Here is a 25,503-nt window from a genome sequence, read left to right as displayed (position 1 = left end):
CAAAACAGGAGTCCACAAACCAATGGGTTATGTCACGGTAGATACGTCCATTATTTTATATGGTCAATGGCTGAACCCAGCGGCGAGTGAAGCTCAAATTGTATCTGAAATGTCCTTTACACTGTACAAACAGTGAACAAACACTTTGCCAAACAACAAGAGGTCACAGTTGGCTATAAACTGAAAAGCTTCTCTCAGGCTATTAAACTTACAAAACAAAATAAATAGAATAATAAAGGGTGTTAGTTCCATCTTGGCTATATGCAAATTTAATTAGCGGCTGCTTTTGTGATTGTTTTATCTCGTCTTTTTTGTGGCGTCTTGAAAGCAGCAAAGACAAGAAGTCTGTCAGCTCAAGCTTTTTATCTGATTTCTGATTTCTAATCTTTGCTTGCCAGTGTGATTGACTCACATGCAAATCAGCTTGTTATGCTAACCTCAGTACATGTTGCTAATGGTGTACATCTTAAAATTTGCATGCAAACTCGCGCTTGTGAACTAAAGTTCCATATTACATGCATCAGTCTACATACTGTGTATTCTGTGTGCGGCTGCTTGCGCCGAACCGTGAACCCTGTACCGTTACAGTCAGGCACGAGCACACAAACTGTCACAGCCCTTGTCACGATGAAGACTGACTGAATTCCTGTGACTGACTGCTGCTCTTCACTAAAGAGGAAACAACACATCCACTTTCAAGTCGGCAGGGGGTGGATGTTTGATACTTGAAAGATCAGACTTTGGGTGGAGTGTCGTATAAAAATGAAACCTTTGGTTTATGAGCGCATGCATGTTAGATTGAAAATGGGAAACAAATGTTAGGGATGATAAAACAGATGCACTCACCAGGCTACATTCATGTTCGGATACCACTTTGTATTTCACAGGTTTGAATGCAAAGTGTATCTCTTAAGCTAAAACTGGATATAAACACTGTCAGGTCACAACCAAGATAATGAGTGTCTCCACATATCAAAGTACTTAGCCTCACCTCACATTTTGTACTTTATTTAATGGTCTTCCCACCTGTAAACATTGCCAAGGCTTTTCACAGCATAATTAAACAAGACAAAGGATCAGACCAAATTTTTGGAGGCAATTTGGGGAACTTTACAGCTTTTTGATTGTAGGGGCTTAAGGCACAGTCCAATTGGTAATTAAAAAGCGTCGAGGTATAATTACCAGACATGACATCACCATTGCATGCGATAACAAGCGCAACAAACAACACCTACCAGCCACACCCAATGGGGATGCTGGATTTGGCAATTGAAAAAAGGTTTAATTTGTGCCAGATAATCTATTTTAATCCTTGTTTTATAACGTTATAATTTCTTTAATGAATGTGAGTAACCTCCAGTAGGTGTAGGCCAACAGTCATACTTTAAACAGGTGCAAACAAATGCTTAAATGTTCATGCCGGTCATCACGCTGAACAGGAAGGCTTGCTAATTTGTAAATGATTATTGATTATGACATTGATTATCATAAAAACTAATACTTGTCAACTGACTTATCACGCTGACTTCACACTCTGTCTTTGCGTAGTTAGACTTTAATCAGAATTTGTAACTATTTTTAGCATCTAATTCATTTAATTGCTAGATAAGCTGGTGATAGCTTCAGTTAAATGCAGTGTTTGCTCTACTCCTTGGCCTGTAGATGCAGAACTTCAGAGGGTAAAACCCCATGATCACATCTGTAGACAGTTTTGTTCACAGTTGTTTAACTTTTCTTTCATCTTTACCAATTGCCTAAACAGGCTCAGCAAGTTGCAGCACATCATCCAACTTCCCTAGTCACTCATTGGATCTTATACACTTTCTCATTTTCATTCTTCTTGGAAAAATGCTTAGTTGACAAAAGGAAATTGACAATGCTGCATGGCGAGTTTTTCTGCATTAATGTGTTGTTGTGTTGAGGATTTTGTCGAGTGCACATGCCGTTAAGATATTTTATATTTATTATACCATTCATATCATGTCATTTGCAGCTAGTCTGTACATCTGAAATTAATGTTGATTGTTTTTTATGTCTGATGTTTTTTGGATGTCTCCTCTACACCAAATGTTTCACCCTCTGCAGCCTAACCTAGATTAACCCCTACTGATGAGGATCTGCTGAAACTTATGATTGCCAACTTAATTCAAAAATATGTGGCAACTGACCTACTTTTACCCGGTTGTGTTCTTCTGCAATGTTCACCGATGAAGTGCTTGTCTTGTCTGGAACACTGTACTTCTTTGCACCCTTTAAGCTCTTATTTTTTCCCCCCCCCGACTCTGGTCACTTCCTGCTACCATCCATTTCTGAGAAATGTAATCTGATAGCAGTCTGCGTGTGTCCTGGCCCTCCAGTCTGTATGTGGGTATGAGCTTCTGGTTTTACAGGATTATGGAGGAACCATTTGGAAGCAATTTGGCTGAAATTGGAGATTATCCCTGTCTATGGTTTTTGAAAACATTTAGCTATTCCTTTTTATTATAGCTAGTAAACATTTGTGGTCGAAAATGTAGCCAGTGATTTGAGGCTTGAGAGAACGACTTGAGGCGGTTGACTTGACATGTTAAGGTGCTTAAAAGCTCATAATCCAGACATTCCTGAAGTCATTTGATGGTCAGTAAATTATGGTCTGTTAACGGTGTGAATCAATTACTCATGATACTATAGAAGGCTTTTATACATTGCACATGTATGTCCGTGCATGCTAGCCAAAATCCCGGAGGATGTGTGAATGATGTGTGCTTTTTATTGGTATCTTAGTTCTCTATGTCATGGAGATACATTAACAAGTGCATCGGTGTGTCTCTGGGTTTTAAAAACAACCGATCTAATGTGGCTATATGGTCGTGCATTGTTGTGTGCTGATGTACAAAAGTCTGGTTTGCACTTCCTGGACTTAACTGCTGTTGTCGTTGTCACGTTGCTGAGGGAGAATCCAGGTGGAGACATGCGCACACATACATACACTCTGCGAGGCTCGGGCTCTCACTCACTCACTCTCACACACACATGAACACACGCACACACACACACACACACAGGCAGCCTGGCAGATTCAGGGTTAAAGGCTTCCATTTTGTTAGGTAACACCCTAATGGTCTGATCTGTCAGTGGCGTTAAAATGGCAGGGGCTTAACCCTTGGCGTTCGGGACACAACCAGTAGGGGCACACATACACACACTCTGGGCTGGCCGAGCCTACAACAGAACAACTGAGGAGGAGGAGGAGGAGGAGGAGGAGGAGGAGGAGAGTGTGTGACGCAGGGAGGGGTAGAGGGAAGGACGAAGAGTGAGCAAGTGAGAGAGAGAGAGAGAGAGAGAGAGAGAGAGAGAGAAGACAAGGAAGAGTATTTTTCACTTGGGTACAGTTAGATTATGGCTCAGCTAACCACATGCGCTCTGCACCCTTCTCCCTCCCCCAACCATGGCACCACCTCAGCTGGGTCCCTGCCCCCACTCCTAGCTTGGTGAGCACAGATTAGCATAGGTAGTGTGATATTTTTTTTTTTCAATTAAGATGATATCCCAAAGGAGAATATTGCTACTCTTTGATAGCCTGAAATGATTTTGTATTCAAAAACACATTTTATAAGCAGTCTAAGACGTGAATAAAGCAGTGTGAGTAACCGTTATGATGGTGAGAAGTAAATAATCACTTTGAATTTAAGACAGTCATCGCCTTGTCACATCTTGCTGGTAAGAAAAGTGGTGGGTTGAGCGATTAATTCAATATTACAAGGGCCAGGGCCCCTTAGCCACACAAGAAAAGAGTTGTCGCTCTGCTGTCTTTTATTGGGCAGTAATAATCCATACTTGTATTGCTTTTATTGGACAGTATAATTGTTGTTTCTCCTCGCGTTGAACCCTAAGGACACAGTTGAAAAGCCTCAGTCTTTTTAAAATGGCTGTTAATGTGTTGGCTGGCTGGGTCCAGTCCCAGTGGGCAGATCATTACAGTGCTGGAGATGAGAGGCTAGCACGCTACCTGAGGGGATGAGCTTTTGCCATTGATCTGCTCTCTATGAACTACTGGACACAATAGGAGAGGGACAGAGTATAAAACCTGTAGTGTCAGTCTAGGTCACAAGATTTCCATTTGCTTTCAGGGAAGTGCATCTTATCTTGCCGCACCACACACAGGGATGGGAGATTTTCTGCACACACCTTATTTTATAGACAAGAAGACTAATGTGAGCATATACACAGAAATGCATATTTATGAAATGTATTGATTTGAGCCAGCTTGCTTTGATGCAGTTACTCTGTAGAAATCAGATAGCTTGGTACAGACCTCTTTATTCATATCGTTGTTTTTAATTAATGTGAACGAGCAGTAGAAATGTCTTCTCTCACGTGCAGCCCCTAACTCCCTCGTCCTTTGTTTTGATCTAAGATGTGCTCTGCCCTTAGGCCCTATTATTCTGAGGGAAATGAGAGGGACATGCATCCACTTCTCCTCTAGAGTCCCCTGAGAGGAACAGACACAGATCACTAATCACTGGCTGCCTTTTCCTGGGCTCTTTCTCAGCCTCTCGCCATTTTCGTGGCTGCTGCAGTTAATGCATTTGTGCGTCAAACTAATGTATCTGCACGAGGTTTGATCATCACATTAGCATGCCATAAACGGTACAATGTAAAGGGTATTAGTTCAACATGTCACTAACATTATGCAGATTAGGGATGTCATTGGTTAACCATTGGTTATTTGGTTAATTGGTTAACCAGCAAGAATATTTTTTGACTGTTTATACATGTCATTCTGTAGGTTAATTTGTTATCTTTCATTTTACTGTACTGAGCACCAACTGGGTCTGGTGGGAGCTAGCTGGCGGCACCGCTCATTTGGCAATTATAGCTAGTAATGCTGTCCGCACCCAATGGCGTTGTTATGGGAATATTATGTCCACCTTTCAGTCTCCCCTAGGTCACCCCGGTGAGTAAGTGGCTCAATTTTAGCAGAGCTACATAGGGGGAGACTAGGGCTGTCACTTTTTATTCGAGTTTAGGACATTCGTTCGGACATGAGATGAAAAGTTTCTGTTCAATTGGAATTACCTGTTTGAAATGTCGGCTGCAGTGTCTATAGGTGCATCAGACAATTTGATGTAGTTTGCCTTGTGATCCAACAGAGGGCGCTCCAAGAATTCACTATCATGTTGACCTATTGCATGCCTTACTGACCTATCACTAAACAAAGATAATGTTAATGTGTTGTTTTGCTACGAAAATGGGGGACAATAGCGAGTAAAGCCGTCCTGAGCGGACAATCACGACACCAAAACATCTGAGAAGCAGCGTATGGAAGTATTTTGGGTTCTACGCCATAGATGGCAAAGTCACGCACAAAGATAAGGCTGTTTGTCGACTTTGTGAAAAGCAGCTGTCTTACTCTTCTTTGAATTTATTCGAACGAATTTCGGGTCATTGTAAATTCGTTCAGCCTTGACTTTTTTGAAAAAGTGACAGCCCTATGGGAGACTGGAGGATGGCTACCATGTTTCGGCGGCAATGCCACTAGCTAGCTCTCACCCAGCCTGGGTGGTGCGACGTGCAGAATGGCACAGGCTAACTTCAGCTAACCTGTGGAGACCGGAGGGTGGGCAGTGGGCATTATGTGTCTGCATGTTAATGTGGCTAATTTCCCCACCTCTAAATAGATAGCGCTTTGAAATGCGGTGCTAAAGCTTACTGACCAAATAGAGTGCCAAACTAAAAGTAAAAATCTCTTGTATTTCACATCATTTTGTTTTGTTATCCTTTAGAATTAACCCATTAGTTAACTGTTAATGGGTGTGGGGCTGTCAAAAGCAAAATTAACAGAAACTGACATCCCTAATGCAGATGTATATTGTGATGTAGTAGTGGTGCATCTTCTTGGCAACAGAAGTTCAACTTCTTTGAACTGATGGTGCTTGAATTTCCTCCCAAAAACAAGATGCATGCCATGCAGATAAAATGTGACTCAAAACCTACAAAATGTACAGAAAATGTATCCCATCTTCTTATTTCAGGAGCAGATATCTATGAACCTAATTTCAAAATCAGTCAGTGTTTCTTAAATTCCTGTAGTCCGAGCCCAACTGCAGTGGTGTTTTGATAAACTGTTGTAGACACTAACAGGCAGAGCAGCTCCTCTCGGTTGCTGATTCCCAGGCAGTGAGGTTTGGGGTACCAGTTTCCTCCAAGCATCTCCCGATGGACCCGCTGATGGACAAGTCAGGCTCGTTTGTGAGATTGTAGTGTCAGTTTCATTTGGTTTTACACGCTGGATGGATGGAGCTGTGGGAGCATTGAAACTGGCAGGAATGCTGCTAGCACTGATTGATTCAGGATCTTTTCTCAGTTGATTGCCTGGCCATAAAATACAAAACTCCTGATGTCCTGTTTCAAACAAAACTGGTTTACTCAAGTTAAAGCAAAGGATGCTGCGTAAAAATATATACTCTCAGAGATGTTCTGTTTAAACTCATACTGGTTTTCAGAACCAGGCATCCAGCAATTGAACATGACTCTAAGTTTTAATTTTGGCTCATTCACGTTTGTTAAATGCCTTTTTGTCCTTTTTGTCTTCGTCTCCTGTCATCAGCAATACTCTGAGCAGTGTCTCAGTGCAACACTATCTCAGCTCCTGGTACTGATGCCATGTTTTTTCTGCCCTCCAGTCCTCTCGGGTGTCACTGTGAATGGCATCGATAGACTCTTGTGTTTGACGGCCAGGCTTTCTCTAGATGAATCTCCTACAGTTTCTTTGTCTCCTTCACGTGTTCGATAGCTCTTAGTGTGAGTCTCCTATAACCTGGAGGTTGTGAATGACACATCACACAAAAGGCCTCAGGGCTCGTATAGAAACCAAGGCGCTGGATAGAAAATGGGCTGATTGGTAGTCCTTCACTGAAGGCTTAGTAAAATGGATAGCGATCCAACAATGTGAAGTACTACGCACATCCCAGCAGGTTTGAGTGCATATTTAAGAGTCATAATCACAACATATGCATGGCCAACAACTTGATTTGTTTGCTTAGCAGCAGTGCATCCAGCATATGAATCACAGGATCCATGATGCTTTCCATCTCTCTGGGTCAAAGGTATCCACATGTCCCTAGACCTGAAACTAGCAACCACGGTCGTCGTAGTAACGTGCAGATCTGATCCTCCTGTATCGTCCCAAAGGGTTACAGTCATTTTGTATCTGACACGCTTCGCCACCACGTCATTACAGCCAGAGCAATGTGCTGCCACTAGTTCTACAATTTTACACAGTAAAGTGTGGTTTCTGAAGCATTGTGTGTGGTATATGGGTATGCACACATACCCACCCACACACAAGCTGTCATCTCTGGCAGATAGATAGCCTTTGTGTCCAGGGATGGTACAGCAGGGCACATCTGTCCTTGCTGTGTACCAGAGCAGGGTCCATTTTAGGCTCCGTGCACTCTTATACAAACACAGACCTGAATGTTTTAGCTGTGTAGGTACTTTTTTGGCTGTATTGGTTGGTGTTGTTACTGCTTGCATCTCTTAGCTCAACATCTTGCAAAGTGTCAAGGATGCCTGTGTCTTATCTCCAGTAAAAATAAAACTTGGCTGAATTCACAGATGTGAATTGTAGGAACAAACTGCAGCCTCACTGCAGACAGCGATTTGTCGAAGTTGCTGAAAAGCAGTTTCATTTCCCCACCTTATCTTGCAGTTTTCTCAACGCTTTGCTTTACAGACGACAGGCTCATAGTGGGAGGTTTTGTATACATTAGATTCTTATGGTGAATTATGACCTTTGCTTGCCTTAATCTTTGAAGCCTGAGAAGATGGCAGAGAAAACATTTAAGATATTTTTAAGAGTATCAAATATCATGAAAGGTGGGTTTTGGATGTCAGGATTTTTATGCCCGTCAGCAGCTGTTGACTTGACTTCCACAGAAGTTAGTCATGTCAATGATGTGTCCGCCCCCCTGTTGACTCGTAGACACATTTTGGAATGTCCGAGGACAACGTCATTTTCTCCTCCTCCTCCTCCTCCTCCTCCTCCTCCTCCTCCTCCTCCTCCTCTGTCAGTGTGGGATGTGCCTGTGGCCTCCCCGTCTTCTTCCCTCCCTTCTGCCACTCTGCCTCTCCAGGGGTTAAACCTGCGCCTTCTCTCAATCCTGGACCAGTTTGAACCGGTTTTGAGGGAAGCGCTTTTTGTCTTCCATGGAATCTTGGGATAAGGTCATGTGGAGCTGTGATGACGTCACGTTGGACCAGGAAGACCTTGAGTCAGCTCTCTGAATCTGATATACAACATGGTGTATGTGTATGTGTGCAAATGGTTTCAGACCAGATCATCAATTGGGCAATCGTATCAGAATTTTTTGCAATAGACATGCACTCATCCTTGTGCGAAATGCTTATAAGCAACACGTTTTCATAACAACTTTTAAACTGTTTATTGAAGAGAGTCTGCCTGCCCCATAATGACTGGATGGCCTACATTGGTTTGTGTATGTACAGTGTTTTTCTCTGCTGTTTTTCTGCTGTGTAATAGGTTTTTCCCTGAAATCTAAGTGGGTCTCTCTATCCTCTGCTGTTACTGTACTGAGTGAGATTTGGGTCAGCATCTGGGGCACTGGCAGTGGTAGATGAGACGCCAGTACACCTCAGGATTGTCCCTTTTTACAGCTGGAAATATCAACTAAATCAAACATTGCACATGCTCATGTGCATGACCTTACAACAAAGTGTATAATCAATATGTTGAAGGGGGATTATTTGCCACAGCAACCTTAGATTACATGCAGTACATTGACTCACCAGCCAGGACAGCTTTATTTTCATTTTGTACTGTTGCATTGTTGCTACTTCATATTATATTATTCATATTATATATAATGCATGGACTTAAATGTGATTAAAAGTTCCCCAAAATGAAAAGACACTGACATTTACATGCAATAGGGGGGACTGATCTGGCACCTGGCAGTGCTTTCATCCAGTTTTATTGTCTCAATTTTGAATTAAATTGAGGCAGTTATAACTTTGTCTATCCTCTGTAGTGGATGCTCCTTATTGTTTACTTCAATGCAGACACATTGGGGGGATGTGACACATATAACTCATAGGAACCTGCACAGTAGTGTAACGCCCGGGCCACACTGGCTACCTGAGCACAGCATGAGTCACGGGACCTTTTGCTTTTCATTTCTGCCCACATGCGCAGCGTGGCTCGGCTGTGGCTCGTCTAGATATTCGGTGTATTGGCTTTGTATTCTGCGAAATGCATGCCGTTCTAAGCAATATTTAAATGTCATAGTGACATCATATTACTAACATCACACCTTTCACTGCAGTTTCAGTGTCTGTATCTGTACAATATGTCACAGACATGAAAAAGCTCAACACTTTCTGATTCTGTTTCAGATTAAAAGCCCTCCACCGATTCTGTGGACTGAATCCAGTTATTGTATAATATGTTGTAAATATTTGCAGGACCATGTTATGGAAAATGCAGTGGAAATTAGTGGAGTACCAGCTTTTAATTAATGAAATGAAATATAATGTTCTCTTACTAATAGCCATTATCAAAGGCAGACTTGGTGTGGAAAGATTGGACTGGTAGGCAGTGCTGCTGTCTATGTGGACACCACACATGTGAGCCACAGCAGTTAACCAGCATCGCTGTCATGCACAGGTAGAGGTTTAGAAGTGTGGCCTGGGTGTAAAGCAGAGAGTAGTACTACACAGTTTAAGAGTTGCTTCAATGAAACCAGCACTTTTTGCTCATCTAAGCAAAACTTCTACTATAATGATGCTGTGTTATCCTACAGTAACCGCGCACCTTAATTTATCTATTGTCCAAACCTGTGCCCTGCTGTCTAATTTGAATCCATGTTTGTTTTTTGTTTTGTGAACGTGTTTACAGTTTGTAACCATTTCTGTCATCTCTCTCCAGGGTGAGAGCAGCCATGTCAGAGGAGGCAGTGCGTCAAACGCGCAGCCAGAAGCGGGCTCTGGAGAGGGACCATGCACCTCTTGCCGAGCCCCTGGAGGACTTGGACAGTAAACGTGTCAAGCTGGAGAAAGGTGATGCAACTGGAGGTCCCCTGGCCATGGTGGGATCTGGAGGCGAGGGCGTCAGGCTGAGGAGTGAGCAGGCTGCAAAGGTAGCAGCCAGCATCCTGAAATCTGGGGAAGTGAAGGCAACTATCAAGGTGGAGGTGCAGACTGGAGACGAGCCTGTTGACATGAGCACATCCAAAAGGTGAGACAAGGGGAAAGATCATTGGGTTTGACTGAGTCATGGGCTGTTTTCATGATGTAATATTAATTAGTAATATTATTGCTTCACAGCGTTCTTGCTTAGGGGGGAAGGAGCTTGTTGGTCATAAGGAACATAATTGTTGTTCGGTTTACACGATACTGTCAAAGTCATTAGTCTGTGAACAATGCTGAAAGGAATGCTGTAAACACTTTACCTTAAACAGTTACATCTATTCCTGTACACTGGGCCTCAGTACTGCACAGTCAGCCAACTTTGTCCACAATAAACCCTTTGTAAGTATTCCCAGCTGGACAAAATGCACCATAATCTCCTTACTAGCTAGTTTATATCTGTGTGGGTATAAGATGCAAAGAGTAGATTGCTGCTGCTGTGTTTTTTTTTTTTTTTTGGCTATGCTGAGCTGATGGTGGATCATCATATGTGTTAAAGGGAACGGATGTGAATGGCGAGCAGTACTTCACGCAAGCTGCATTTTTGTGTATGAGTTTGTTTGAGAACTTCTGTCGGATTATTTATACACTCTAGGCCTTGGATTTCACCCTCACATGTACAGTGCATGGTTGTGCTTAGAGATGTGTCAATTGGAGTTTCGGGTTTCTCTCTAACTTTGCACTAGCGAGTGGTCTGACAGGAGCCATACAGGAAGTCGCCGTGTGGTTGTCGGCAGCCTGCCCCCATTTTGAAAAAGTTTGAGGCTCCTGAGGCCTGGGCTCCATTTTCTCCCACAGCAGCACCTGAACTCTGCCTCACACTTCACACAAAATGAAGGCTACGTGTCACAAACTGGTTCCAACTGGCCGTTGCCATGGTTTCCACATTGGAAGGAGCAGTTAGAGGAAGGAGGGGCCAGGAGGGGTGGTGGGTGTGTCACATGACCACACAGAGAAATGCCTGATGTCATGTGACATGTTTGGTAGAGCGATAGATACACACTCTGATGTGATGGCAGTCTAAGTGGAACAGAGAGGTGATTCAGCTCAAAGTGTGTTGGCCCTGTTTGTGGTGTCACCTTTGGCCCCTGTTTAACCCTCGGCATGTGTTTGCATGCTTACTCACTGCAAGGTGATTATCCTAGTGTTGTGTGCAGGAGACTTGGTCTGTGTAGGTCAACTACATTGCATACATGCTGGAAATGAAACAGCAACTGATCTGAACATGTCTTGAATCAGTTCACATTTGAGATGTAGTTCTGTATGTATTTTTCATGCTTTGTAGATATTTTAACAGCATATTTGAACACATCTTTTCCAGGCCTGTTGCCTATTTATAGCGCAGCTCTTTCATTTACATAAAGAGGCTGATGTAGCTTGAAATGGCACATCTAGTTTTGCATTGCATTTTAATCAGAGAGTCCCACTGCACCTAATAATGACTGATTCAGCAATCCTATATGGGGTCATTGGGAAGCCATGATTGGGGAAGCCGAGGCATGCAGAAATACTGGAGGTTACATAACCAAGCTGCTGTGTGTTGTGATGCTTGTGTAAGCTGTTCTCAATAGAGTGGTAGCAACCATCACAAGCTAGCCCGTGTCATTTTAGACAGAGGCCAAGTCAGTCAAGGCATCGGGTCGCCATCGGGGTTTCGCTTGTGAAAGATGATGAAGCTCTTGATTCCTCTATGATGCTACTAATGTCTGACAGTTTATCATATCGTATGTAAGGAATGTAAACAGAGCTAGGGAGGAAAACCACTGCCTGTTGAATCTTCAGCTGTGCTTTAGACTGTGTAATCCCTCAGAATAGCATTACTGAAAGTGTCAGGGTGTTGAGACATCTTTCTAAATTTGAATGAAACATATCAAGGAAGTGCTTATCAGGATGTAGCAATGTGAGGTATTAACAGGGTTCAATTGTGTTCGTAGCAGCTGGGCAAGGTAACGTGACAGTAAATGTTTGTTGTTTGCTTGGTCTCCTGAAATTCTCACCACATAATGTCAAGTATAAACAACATTGTTACTGTCAAAGAGTTGACCTCGTTGAACTGAGCATGCATTGTCTGTTGAGGGGAGCTGGTAGACAGCTGTTGTGGGGAAGGAGAGGGTAGCAGAGAAACGTGTCTGAGGACAGGAGCGTGCAAAAGGAAGAAAAAAGTGTGAAGAACTGAGTCAGTGAGTTGGAGTATAAAAGATGAACAAGTAAGTAAGGATGGGGGAGGGGTGTGTGAAGTAGTGACTGAGTGAGTGACTGAGTGAGAGAGAGAGTGTACACAATAGGTTGGCTCCTGGCCATGTATTCCCCTCCCCCTCACTGTCACCCTCTCCAGTGTCTCCGGCGGACCTCCGCTCTGCTCAGCTTGTGACTCTAGTGTCGGCAGCTGGGAGGGAGGGGAGAGCTGAGGCCCAGGCTGTGCCGATCGGGCTAGGCCACAGGCCTCACCACGGAGGTAGGGGAGGGGTGAGGCCCTGTCTGGATGGTAAAACTGGGCCTAAGCTTGAAGCCCTGAAGCCTCGCTCGAAAGCGTTGGAATAAATATATCACTTTAACTGTGTGTCTGCATGTATAACGTCACATCATGACCCAAACCTCTACCTTTTAAATGCTGTCATATATCACACTCCCTAACTTACCTCATCCTCCGCCAGTTCTCCTTACCACCCCGACTTCTATTTTCTTACGCACCAACCCACAGGACCTGACAGGATCCCCACTGTGATGGAGGCAGATTTATTCTTCCGCCATGGTCCACGCGCTGTAAAATTACAACCACCCTGTACTTCTAATCTCCACCCCTCTCAAGATTGATGCATATCTAGCTCACCACGAGTCGCCTTTGTTCTCCTTAGTCCTCAGGAAACACCACTTAACATTTTATCAAAGGCTTTAAGCCTTTTCCTCCTATAAAAAACAAAAATGCAGTTAATTTGCCCTTTGATTGCATGTTGTTTGGGACTGATGTTGCTGTGTCTGTGGGAAGGAAGAGAGCAGACGGTCTGCCCGTTGATGTTACCTTGCGCTGGAGATAATGGGTTGTTGCGATCTTCCCCTGCCGCCATTACTCCATTATTGATCTCTTGGTTCTTGTCTTCTTGTGTGTCCCAGTACACATTTGCACTATAACAGGGACGATGAAATCATAATTATATACTGCCATCTACTGGATATAGAACAGAACTACAAGTTAGTTGCAGTTAATGGTAACTGCAGTGTTCTGGACTGAATCAGAATACAGTTTTGAATCTTGACTGAACGAAGAAACTCATTCTCAATGTAATTGTTTTCTGCCTTTTTCTCTTTCTCGCCACAGTGACATTAAGAATGAGCGGCAGCCGCCATCGCCAGATGATGTGATTGTGTTGTCAGACAATGAGCCATCCAGCCCTCTCATGAATGGACACTGCTTTACAAAGACTGACACAGAAAAACTTATGGTAAGAAAACAACATTTAAAATTTGCATACAACACAGTCATAAACCCCTTTAACACATGCACTGCAAGCCTGAAATTATCTTTCCATTACCTGGAGGAGCTGTATGTGAAAATGCAAATGCCTGAATCAGCTGGATCGGACATTAAACAGACTTTATCCTGCCTGCCCCCTAGTACAAAGTCTCTGTAATGTTTGATTGAACCCATGTGTGAATAGAGCAGGAAATGGTTCAGAGAATTCACAGCGGGCGAGTAGGCGTGTTGATGACGACTCTAATGCTGCTTGAGTGAAACCAGAGGAAAACAAACACCCAAGAGTGAAAAAGAAAGGTCATTAACACGAAGATAGCGATGAAAATATCAAACTGGAGAGATAACGAGATTCGGAAAATTGTCAGGCAAATTAAAGAAATGCCAAGAGACTCTGTTGTTTATGACCAAATTACAAACCGGCTACGTGACTGCAGTGTAAAACACGTCATGTCCTGCCTCCTGCACGCTCTACCCAGGTGTCACCCTTTGGCTAAACCAAACTGAGTATTTTCAGTAGATAAGAACACTTCTGACACAGACAATCTCCTGTTTTGTGCTACATGTGTAAAAGGGAAACAATGCCCAGACCTGATACTGGAGTTCATATGAGATAGCTGTTGAGAAGATCCTACATTTTTAGATTAGTTGCTCCTGACATAAAGTGGCCTCAAATTGTACACGTATGTCTGCTAAGTGTCCTTTCATCTAATACGGTGTCTATAGAAGAGTTCTCCTGAGGAGAGGGAGCGCATCATCAAACAGCTGAAGGAGGAACTGAGACTCCAAGAGGCCAAGCTGGTGCTGCTGAAGAAACTAAGACAGAGCCAGATCCAGAAGGAGAGCACTGTGCAGAAGGTAGGTACCCGAGAATACGCAGGAGAGTGTTGATTGTTATTTGTTTTATCGGAGGTGATTGATGCAATTGTTGCTGCTTCATTCCTTCAAGTACATACAGATTGATGGACTAATACTGTAACCTGTTCACTTCTAGGCAACTGGCTCTGTAGCTACTCCCCCTCCTCTGGTGAGAGGTAGCATCACATCAAGCAAAGGACCCCTCCAGGTAGTTACTACATTTTGTTTTACACCTTGGGGTTGATGTATGATGTAATTACACACTGTATCTTACACAAAATTGGATACCAAGCAACACAAGTATAAGGCAGATTTCGTTGTTTCTTCATTTGTTTTTACATCAAAACCCCAAATTGCACAAAATCAAATGCAGTACCTATGTAGCATAATGTTAAACATGTTTAGTTGTCATTAACTGTATATTTCCACTGTTGTGTTTCAGGTGACAGGTCGAAGCTCAGGCACGGTGATCCCTCCTCCGTTGGTGCGGGGTGGGCAACACGTCCCGTCCAAACACAACTCTCAGATTGTCATGCCACCCCTGGTCAGAGGGGCCCAGGTTAGTGTGAGGGGTCATTCAGATGATTACAGTCATCACATTGGCCAGCATGTTAAGTGTACTCATCTGAGGAGGTTTAGATTTCAAGAGCTTTTTGTTAATTTTCTTCTTATGTTCGCTCTCCTTGTGAATCTGTGATGGCTGCTTCTGTGTGTGCTGCCATCAGCCTATTGCTGTGACTCCCCAGCAGATAGCCAGTCTACGCCATCAACAGCAGCAGCACAGCGGTTCAGGACCCCCTCCACTCTTGCTGGCTCCCAGGGCTTCTGTGCCCAATGTCCAGGTCCAGGGCCAGAGGATCATTCAGCAGGGACTCATTCGGGTGGCTAATGTGGCCAACAGTAACGTCATGGTCAACATCCCTCAGGTGAGTACACAATGTACAAGTCAACAATACACTGTCCATAGAAAGCATTGGAAAATGTTCCCTTTAATAGCTTCTCTTTTTCCATTGCTAAGCTCCCTAACAGTTATAACATCCTCATGTGTAGTCGCTGCCTTTTGTGTAGCTGCTGAAGTGGTTTCTGTTGTGTTTGTGTCCAGGCCTCTCCAACCAGCCTAAAAGGCTCTTCAGCATCACCCAACTCTAGCATCAATGATTCCCCAGCCAGCCGGCAGGCAGCTGCTAAGCTCGCACTGCGTAAGCAGTTGGAGAAGACACTGCTGGAGATCCCTCCACCTAAACCTCCTGCCCCTGAGTTCAACTTCCTGCCTTCAGCAGCCAATAATGAGTTCATCTACTTGTTGGGGCTGGAGGAGGTGGTGCAGAAACTTCTGGAGATGCACGGCAGGGGTGGGTACATTTTTCCACTTGGCGAGTCTGGGCATGTTGTAGTGTAATGGAAGATGAATATACATGTTTACATCTTGTCTGAAGTAGCTCTCTGTTTTTCCTATAGGTAATCTGGGCCCAGCTGCTGCCCTTGCCAGCACCATTCCCAAAGAGCCATACACCTGTGCCCAGTGTAAGACGGACTTTACCTCCCGTTGGAGAAAGGAGAAGGCTGGGACCATCCTCTGTGACCAATGCATGTCGTCCAATCAGAAGAAGGCCCTGAAGGCTGAGCACACCAATCGGCTGAAGGCAGCCTTTGTTAAGGCACTCCAACAGGAGCAAGAGATTGAGCAGCGTATCCTCCAGCAGGCGGCCTCCTCTTCATCTTCCTCTAAAACCACCTCCTCTCCCTCACTGTCCAAGAGTGAGGTGCTGGTGTCCCAGCAGTACAAGCATGTCAGGGCTGCTATGCAGCACAGACCTGTGGCTGCCCACCACTCCATTAAACAGGTTAGCATGGCCTCATGACGGAGCAGCCCTGTGGTTTAAAAACGTTTAAAAGCATTTTATCCTAAATCAGCAGCAAAAACATCTGCATGTTAACGTCTGTACCAACACACAGCACTTCTCACATACTTTGTCTTTCTATACAGAGTCATCTGTCACACAACATCCAGTCAGTGGGCTCCCGTGCTATGGCCCACGCATTCACTTCCTCCTCTCAGCTGCAGAGTGCGATGACGGCAGCGGCACTGAGCAGCAGGGCAGGTAAGCACGCTGCAGCACGCCCGCTGCAGCAGGGGGCAAAGGTCAGCGCCAGCAGCAGTAACCAGGGCAACGTGGCTGCCTGGAAGAAGCAGAGCGGTGGCACTACAGGTAGATAAACGTGAGACGAGGTTAGGCCGAGAATGCTCCTCACCCGTTCTCGCTTTCTGCTCCTCTTTGGGGTAATCCCTCTCTTGTAAGGTGGATCCCTCTCTGGCACTGTCACTCTCTGTCTTCCCATCTTCTCAGGCTAGACCTTTTCATTCTAGAATTACTGCATAGATGTTTTTGTCTTTTTTGGATCCTCAAATATTCACTTGAGCAAAATCTTTTAGAAATTTTCACTCATCTTGCTTTATGCCAACTTCTTGGTTTATCTTTGCCTTCTTCCAACATGAGTCAAAATACTGTGTGTAATATTTCATCATAGAATAAATGTACAAACAGCTCCATGTCCAGTACATTCACCACTTCCGTTTTGTTTCTTGACAGGTGTGACTATGGCCTATGTGAACCCAAGCTTGTCTGCCCATAAGACCACCTCTGCTGTCGAGCGTCAGCGAGAGTACCTGCTGGACATGATTCCCTCCCGTTCTATCTCCCAAGCAGCCAACACATGGAAATAATGCAATCTTGCTCCCTACTGACGTCATAACTATTACCCTCTTAATATCAATAACAGCCATTCTCATGATCATTCTAATCCTTTCTATGGGCTCCACCTCTGGCCAAAACAGTGCAGGGGAGAATCTGCCTAGTCTTTTGTTGGATAGAGGTGTTCCCTCAGCTCTTCCTCAGATATTTCTGCTACCATCTTCCTTATCCAAGTCCCTCATCCCAAAGTGGAGTTGTGCAGCGACAGCTTGAGCTTCTGAGATAATTCGGGTACCCTTTTTTTTGTGAGGGTTGGGGTTTACATGGGCGTGTACAATTTTACAAACTTCTCCAGCGATGTTGCCTCTCCCTCCCTGTATATTGGTTGAACCTCTCTGTCGCACCAAGAGGAAAAATCTCCAAGCTCTCCCTGCCTCTGGATTAGGCTGGGGGAAAAAATAATAATCACTATTACACACCATTAAAATCTTCGCCTTACGTCCTACCCTTCTCCAGTCTGAGCCAGTCAGACTCAGGCCCACGTTTTGGCCGAACCGAACTTAACTGAAGACCTCGCCACAGGGATTGTGGGTCGAGCTTCGAGGACCATCCACAAAATAATAACTGCTTCAGCTTTGCAAAAATGAATAAAATGGAAAAAAAGGACTGTAAAAATGATCTCTATCTGCACACAGACTTTCTCTTCTCTCTAACCCCACGGCGCGTGTAGTAGAGAAGTTGATGTGTGTTGGATTATTTTGTATGGCTGAATGTTAGGATTTTGTCTTTTTCTTCTGTAAGTCATATACTGTGTTTGGAATATTGTGCTCCCTGATACTTTGGAAGTGGCCTCTTGTCGAGGTCTGAATTTACAGGCTAATGTTACTGTTGAGGTGGTTTTACATCTGCTGGGTTCCATGTTGTGGCCTACTTTTAAATACTTTGTTTTTTCTAAGACAAAGAGGAAGAATAAAGATTAAGGTTTCACTAACTCCTGTAAGGACACTGAGCATATGTTTGGAGGACTATTCGTATTGAATATTGTAAAAAAAAAAGAAAAAAAAAAAAGAAAGAAAAACCTTCCAAAGAACTAGTGGAGCCCAAATGGAATCCCTTCTGCTAGAAGGTGTCTAGTTTATTTGAACCCTCTCTGGATATAAACATGAATTCATGCTAGACTGAGGGGGTGTAAGGAATGTCATATTTTTGACATTGTTTTTGCTTTTAGTCATAGGTTGTGGTGCATTATTTTTTTTCTTCTATAGACAAACTGTCTCTGGGTTTATTTATAGGGTCATGTTAGTAAAGATATATGCTTATGCCCTAAGTTTGAATGGATCTCCACTTAAAAATGATTTGTTTTCTCTTGTGTGTCCAGTGGCTCCCACTCACCTTGCGATTGGTCTTAGAGAAGCTGGACAGCTTTCAGAATGTAGTTATGCAAAAACCCCTATAGCAACAAATGACATGAACTTCTTAGTCTTTAACATTAAGGTGTGTATGATTTATGTCGGGTCCTTGAATTGAGCGAACTATGCCTTTCACATGAGCTATAGTGCATTTTTATCAGGTTGCAGCAGCACAGGATAAGCTAGTGAAGTACAATATGTCCTACAGTAACTCATGGAGTTATTTTATTAACCATATGCTGTCTTTAATTTCAGTCACTGGGGTGGTCCAGTTTCTTTAACCCTACCACAAGGGCTGGGTATCGGTACTCCATACCTTTGAGGTATTGCCCGAAATAACCCAATACCAAGTAGTATCGAAACGTCTCCAGTCAAATGATACCTGCTTTCGATCCTTTCTGTGCAGCGAGGCTGATGCCGGACCGTCCCAGCTTCCCGCCGGATTAGCAGACTTTCTGTTGCTGCCATCTCAGGAGCCTCGACAAATACATAGTTCAGCTTCTGCCCCGTTAGCCAGAGCTAACACAGCAGTGGATAACATGCTACACCGAGCTGTCACGTGGTCCTAGCAAACACTCTGTCTCCATAGCCCTGGCAAATACATATTTCAACTTATGCCCTGTTAGTCTGAGCTAACGCAGCAGTGGCTAACATCCTACACCGAGCCGCTGAGAGGTCCCACGTGGGGCCTTTCTTTTGCTGCCGTCTTTGTAGCGATTCTCTTCAGTGAACAGTCAATTAAACAGCTGGCCAGTTAGCACAAGCTAACATAGGCAACAGGGGCTAACATCCAACTCCGAGCCATTAAACGGTCCCAGCAAACTTTCTGTTGCTGCTGTCTCTGGAGCTGCTCTCCTCTGCAAGTTGACTGTTCAGTGCTCAGTTCCTACGTGCTAACATGGGCAGCAACAGCTAACATCCAACTCCGAGTTAAACATCTACTTGGTTTGTACGTGCTAACATAGGCAGCAACGACTGACATCCAACTCCGAGCCATTAAATTGTTCCAACAAACTTTCTGTTGCTGTCATCTCTGGAGCCATTCTCCTTGACAAACGGTCAATTCAATGTCTGCTCGGTTACGATGTGCTAACATGGGCATCAGCGGCTAACATCCAACTTGGAGCCATTAAACAGTCCCAACAAAGTCTTACAGACACCAAAACGTCCCGACGCTGTTGTCAAAGCATTACTAACCATTGGGTAACAGAGTTGGCAGTTCAGCGCGCCGAGATGCCACCAAAACATTCGCGATTATTATTCACAGCATGGGTATCGAATGATGTACTCTATTGGTATCGGGATCATTTTGAAACCATACCTAGCCCTATGTACCACTCAGCAATAGCTTTACTCAGCCATTTCTGTGGCCTCTCGGAAAGTGTCACTAAATTGAAGATTAAAAATATTAAAATACTGATGTGTTGAATTAAAGCAGTAAAAATAGGGTAAATGTTTGTGCATATTTCAAAATCTGGATGTTTTGCGAGCAATATGTTAAAAAAAACTTAAATCCAACTGACAAAAGAGGGTTGACCATCCCAGCAGTTATTTTCCCAGTATCCTGTATTTGTCAATTTTTTAGTTGTTTTCATATTGAAACAATAGTGAGGATAATCTCATCACTATGTAATTACAAACCTGGTGTCTTGCTGCCCTGTAGCCTCAGTTTTGATTTCATAATTCATCCACGAGGTGATGATCTAATGCAACGTTGTAAGGATTTGTGTCCTGTATCCTGACTCTTTAGCTCACTGATTATTATCAGGATCCGTACTGAACGATGGTGCACTGCATTAGGTAACTGGGCATCAGTTGACGTTCATCCCTCTGTACTGGGGTATCATCACTGTACGTTCGGGTTTCATTTAGGATGGTGCAACGACAGTGTGTACATTGCTGATAGAAATACAAGCATATGAAAAGTTTAATTTAAATCGGTCAGGATTTCTGTATTTCTGTCTCAAAGTAGCATCGGAAATCTTCCAGGTTGTCTGTACATTCCTGACAGGCAGAAGGTAGCAGACCGCGTCTTGTGGATGCAAAATAAGCAATCTGGAATGAGCCTATCATTTGTGCCCTGCTAAGTGTAACCCTGTGCTGTCCTGACTACTGCCTGCTGCTGTTTGACAACAATATCACCATTCCGTTTGTTTGGGGTCGAAGCTCTGCGAAATGCAGTGTGGCCCAAATGGAAAAGAAAACAATGTATGAGAAGTATTTGTTTTGTTTTGTTTTTGTTTTTTTGGATTTTTTCTGCTCTATCAAATAATAATAAAACTAATTTTAACCCCTCGTTCATGGTCAAGTTGCCTGTTTATTCACAATGTATAAGCTCAGTAGAGCTATAGCGAGAGCTAACTGATTCAACCGCTGTCTTTCAGGCCAAAGACTCCTTGGCTGAAAGAGAGCTGGAGCACAAACCCCTTTCTACATTTATGACATTTAGTTTCATATCCTCCTGAGACCCTGTGCCCCCATATGAAGACATAACATTTTGGGTTTCCTGCACCTTATACTTAATTCTGCTTAACTTAGACCTGTTGTCCTCATTTGTGGACACTTTAATGCTCGGTCTGCAGCTGATCCTGACACAAGAGTGGGCAAAATCTGATCAAATTTTGTGATTGAAACTTGTTTATTTGTGCCAAATAACATCTGTAGTTTTATATATATTTTTCTTAGCAGGGCGCAAAGGTTAATTATTAACCTTAACCCTGCTAAGAAAAAACGTCCGACATATTGATTTATGACCATAGAATTGTGAAAGGACCATATGTGTCACATTTATTGTTTATTTTGTTTTATTAAAACATTTTTCATTAATTTAAATAATTTTTCAATCAAATATTAACCCTTTACATGTCAGTTTGTATTTGTTAAAAAAAAAACAAAAACAAAATAACATTTTAACACACTAACACAGTTAATGAGATGATTTGACTATTATTATCCCAGTCTGAGAAGGGTCAATCATAACACACAACATTGATTCTGGTGCACTATTTTATTTTAATTAATTAATTTATTTTGAGTGCATTTTTTTTTTATTTTATTTTTATTTTTTTTATTTCCTTTTGCATCACCTTCCCTCAGGTAAAAGTATGATTTTTTTTTTAAATAAATCAATTTCCAGTTTGTTTGTTTTTTGTTTCATTCTTTTCATTAAAATGTTTTTAATTAGTTTAAATTATTATTTAACCCTTTGAACCCTGAGCACATTGGTGTGATTTCTTTCAGAAACATGGGAAAAAAGGCAATGAGCAACTTGGTAAAAAATGTCACACAAATTGCAAAACAAAACAATAGATTTAGAAAATTATTTAAAAACAAAAACTTGGGGGAAAAGCTAGAAAAAAATATATTTGTAAATATTATTACATTTTAAAATTATGATAGAGAATTATTTTAATTTTTAAGCACTCTTTCCAGGCCATTTCCTTGTTTGTTTTGAGCTTTATTTTCTTCTCTCTTTTTTTTTTTTTTAACTAATTTTCTTGTTTTGACTTTTTTCTTTTTACTAATTTCTTGCAAATTATTTTGGTCATTTCTTCTTTCAATTCCCATTGCCATTAAATAAATCAAACCAATATGCGCTGGTTTTAAAGGGTTAATCAAATATTAACCCTTTACGAGCCAGTTTGTATCGTATACCATTAATTTGCATTTGTTGAAACAACTCAAATCACCAAAAAAAGGTCAAAAATGGTAAAAGGGTTTAAGCGGCCCCCCTGCAGTAACTTTGAGGACCCCCTAGTGGTAGCAGAGCCTCGTTCAAGATCCAGGAATTAGTCAGTTGACAGAAAATGTATCAGCCACTTTTCTGATATTCTGTCAATCATATTAGTGAATTTCTCAAACAAAAAGCCAAACTTTTATTCTGAAAACAGAGAGTAGGCAATGTGAAGGACATTGTAAAAATGTTTTCTGAAGTGGGATCTGTTCTAGCAGTTACATCATCACCAGTCCGTGAGGCCAAAAAAGGAAAAGAAAGCGATTATGAAAGAAAACTACAGAGAAAGTCTTTACCACGCGCTGGGGTTTGGATCAAGGAGCTAAAACCTTTATAGAAAGCCCAGTACTTTCAGGATTCAGACAGCTGCTCACTTCTCAGTCTAACCTTGCAGCCTTTCTTCTGTGCAAAACATTAGGGCTAAAGAATAGACTCACATTTTCAAGTATATCTTGAAATAATAAATACTCAGGTACATTATGGCGATAATAATCAGCCGACCTTTAGAATGCATTGAATTGCTATTCTGAGGGTTTTCTTAACAGGAAGTACGGACTGTAGGAACATTTAGAGTGACCCTTAATGCTTCCAGTGTGCAAATGGGAACATGAGTATTTATTTTAGATAGACTTACAAATGCTGCTGGTGGCAAGGAGACGTTTTGCAAATGTGGCGGATGCAATGTGTTTTTTCAAGCCTGGATTTTAAGTGGACAGTTGCCCCTAGCAACAAAACATTGGCTTGCTCTGTCATAGCCCAGTAATATGTCTTTAGCCCTCAGTTTTACTCTCTTGCTATACAGAGTCCGTCCATCCATTTTCATCTGCATATCTGGGGCTGGGTCAGAGGGACAGCAGGCTGAGCAAAGAACTTCAAATGTCCCTCTTCCCAGCAACTCTTTCCAGCTACATGGGGGACCCCAAGGTGTTCCCAGGCCAGATGAGATAAATAATCCCTCTGCCGTGTTTCGGGTATTCCCCAGGGCCTTATACCACTTGGACATGGTTGGAGCACCTCTAATAGGAGGCCCCCAGGAGGCATCCTGATCAGATGCCTGAACCATCTCAATTGGCCCCTTTTAGCGTGAAGGAGCAGCAGCTCTACTCTGTGCTCCCTCCGGATGTCTGAGCTCCTCACCCTATCTCTAAGGTTAAGCACAGCTACCCTACAAAGGGAACTCTGTTTAGCTGCTTGTATCCGTAACCTCATTCCTTCAGTCACTACCCAGAGCTCATGACCATAGGTGAGAGTTAGAACGTAGATGGACCAATAAATCGAGAGCTTTGCCCTCTGGCTCAGCTCCCTCTTCACCACGATGGTCCAGCGCATCATGAGTGATGCCAAACAAATCGCCTGTCCGTCTCACGCTTCATTTTACTATCACTTGTGAACAAGACCCTGAGATACTTGAACTCCTTTGCTTGGGGCAAGACCCTCTCCAGTGCAAATCAATACATATTATGAGCGACATAAGCAGTCAACACCAAGGCTGAGTATTTCCCTGAGATTCAGACTTTCAGGGTTTGGTCCGTCACAATCCTGAAGAATCAATCCCATCAGCTTGCAGAGTGGAGAGTTCCATAATGCTACAGTTAGACGAGGAGAAGCCAGGTGTCGTTACTGCATCCTAATATGCAGTCAAGTTTCACTTCCATTTCAACCTGTTAGAGCTTGTGATTGGGAATAAGGTTTATATACCACTAGCAACACATTATTAGCTTTTTGATCACATAGTCAAGTTAAAGCCTTTAGATCTCTTTTTGTTTCTTAGCAGAGGTTTGTGTTTTTGACGAGCAAAGTTGAAGGTTAGCAGCTGAGGAGCAGCGCTAATTTGCACATCAATAGAACTGCTAATAATAAATGCAGAAAAGGTGTTGAGCCATTTTAAAGGTCCAGTGTGTAGGATTAGGGGGCGATACTGGCAGAAATGAAACACGAGAAATAGGATTTCTTTAGAGTATAATCACCTGAAAATAAGAATCATGTTTTTGTTACCTTAGAACGAGCTGAGTATATCTGCACAGGGACAAACCAAACACTGGCTCTAGATAGGAACACTTTCGTTTTTGCGTCGGCCGCTGTAGTTAGCAGCCGCTCCGCAACGAGCGTTGTCAAACACTGACTTTTAAACAAGAAAAAGGTGAGTACACACGTCTCTGATGTGACAAACTGTGTTGGAGAAACACTGATTTGATATGAAACTGCTTTATTCTGTGTTTTTACAGGTTTAAACCACCAGTTTTGGTTTGTCTTTGGATAATTCAGCTCCTGCTAAAAACCTGCTGAACGTCTGGATCAGAAATCAGGTGAGCACACACTAGGAAGTGCTCCTTGCAAACAGGCCAAACAGCATCAGAGAAACCTTGATTTGCAACATAAAACTATTTTATTCAGTGTTTTTACTGGTTTTAATCACCAAGTCCATTTGTTTTGGTGACTGTAAGAACTCTGCGTATAATTCGTCTCTCAGTAAAACCCTCCCAAACAATGAACACTGGGTCTCATTCATGAAAAGTGAGTAAATCTGTGTGTAGATTTGCACATAAAAGCCTACCCTACTAAAAACCTACTCCGGGTTCAGGAACGCCGCGGGAAACTAAGATTTGATCGTAAACACGTGTGTATGATCATGAATGCCAATCCACCATAAAGTGACAGCGCGCTCCCGATAATCAATAATTAGCATAAATCCCCGCCCATGAATGGCCAATGACCACCACATAAGGAGGTGTAGGTGCATCCAGTCGACCTGTCAGTCATGGCGCAAAGAAAGAAAGAGAGAGAAAGAAAAAATAATTTTTCCGAAGCGGAGATCGAAATAATTTTGGGTGAAGTGGACTTTTTTTAAATTTTATTTTCTTCAGTTAGTAGTGGTGTGACAGGCACAGGCAAAGCGAAGGCCTGGAGGGAGGTAACAGATGTTGTTAATGTTGTCTACGAAGAACCATGTCAGAGGTGAAGCGTAAATGGTTTGATATGAAACTGGAGGCAAAGAAATGCATAAGCACAGACAAAAAAGAAATACAGCAGCCACCAAACAAACAGAAGATTCATTTGTGGGGTTTTGAATGAAGTGGGAACGGGGAACCAGAGATGTTTTGTGCGTAATGGATAAACTCTAAATCAGTGATGGCTGTAGAGCTATTTAGCATT

General features: G+C 42.8%; 1 protein-coding gene across 4 annotated transcripts in view; it reads left to right on the top strand.

Annotated features, from left to right (window-relative positions):
• gatad2ab (GATA zinc finger domain containing 2Ab) overlaps nt 1-20,912 on the top strand; it is a 29,335-nt gene extending 8,423 nt beyond the window's left edge. For 2 of the 4 annotated variants that reach the window (XM_049587529.1, XM_049587528.1), the window contains exons 2-11: nt 9,929-10,237; nt 13,505-13,628; nt 14,384-14,515; nt 14,652-14,723; nt 14,958-15,074; nt 15,241-15,441; nt 15,618-15,867; nt 15,974-16,359; nt 16,503-16,725; nt 17,107-20,912. In XM_049587529.1, the coding sequence (XP_049443486.1) occupies nt 9,942-10,237; nt 13,505-13,628; nt 14,384-14,515; nt 14,652-14,723; nt 14,958-15,074; nt 15,241-15,441; nt 15,618-15,867; nt 15,974-16,359; nt 16,503-16,725; nt 17,107-17,240 (1,935 nt within the window). In that variant the 5' untranslated portion in view covers nt 9,929-9,941 and the 3' untranslated portion in view covers nt 17,241-20,912. The remainder of the gene's footprint in view (nt 1-9,928; nt 10,238-13,504; nt 13,629-14,383; nt 14,516-14,651; nt 14,724-14,957; nt 15,075-15,240; nt 15,442-15,617; nt 15,868-15,973; nt 16,360-16,502; nt 16,726-17,106) is intronic. The other 2 variants (XM_049587532.1, XM_049587530.1) reach the window with 2 other exon arrangements.
• Nucleotides 20,913-25,503: the final 4,591 nt, after the last annotated feature.

Source organism: Epinephelus fuscoguttatus, linkage group LG10, assembly GCF_011397635.1.
Source record: "Epinephelus fuscoguttatus linkage group LG10, E.fuscoguttatus.final_Chr_v1".
NCBI lineage: Eukaryota > Metazoa > Chordata > Actinopteri > Perciformes > Serranidae > Epinephelus > Epinephelus fuscoguttatus.
Note: the sequence above shows the minus strand (reverse complement) of the source record. Positions and strands in the feature narration are given on the sequence as shown.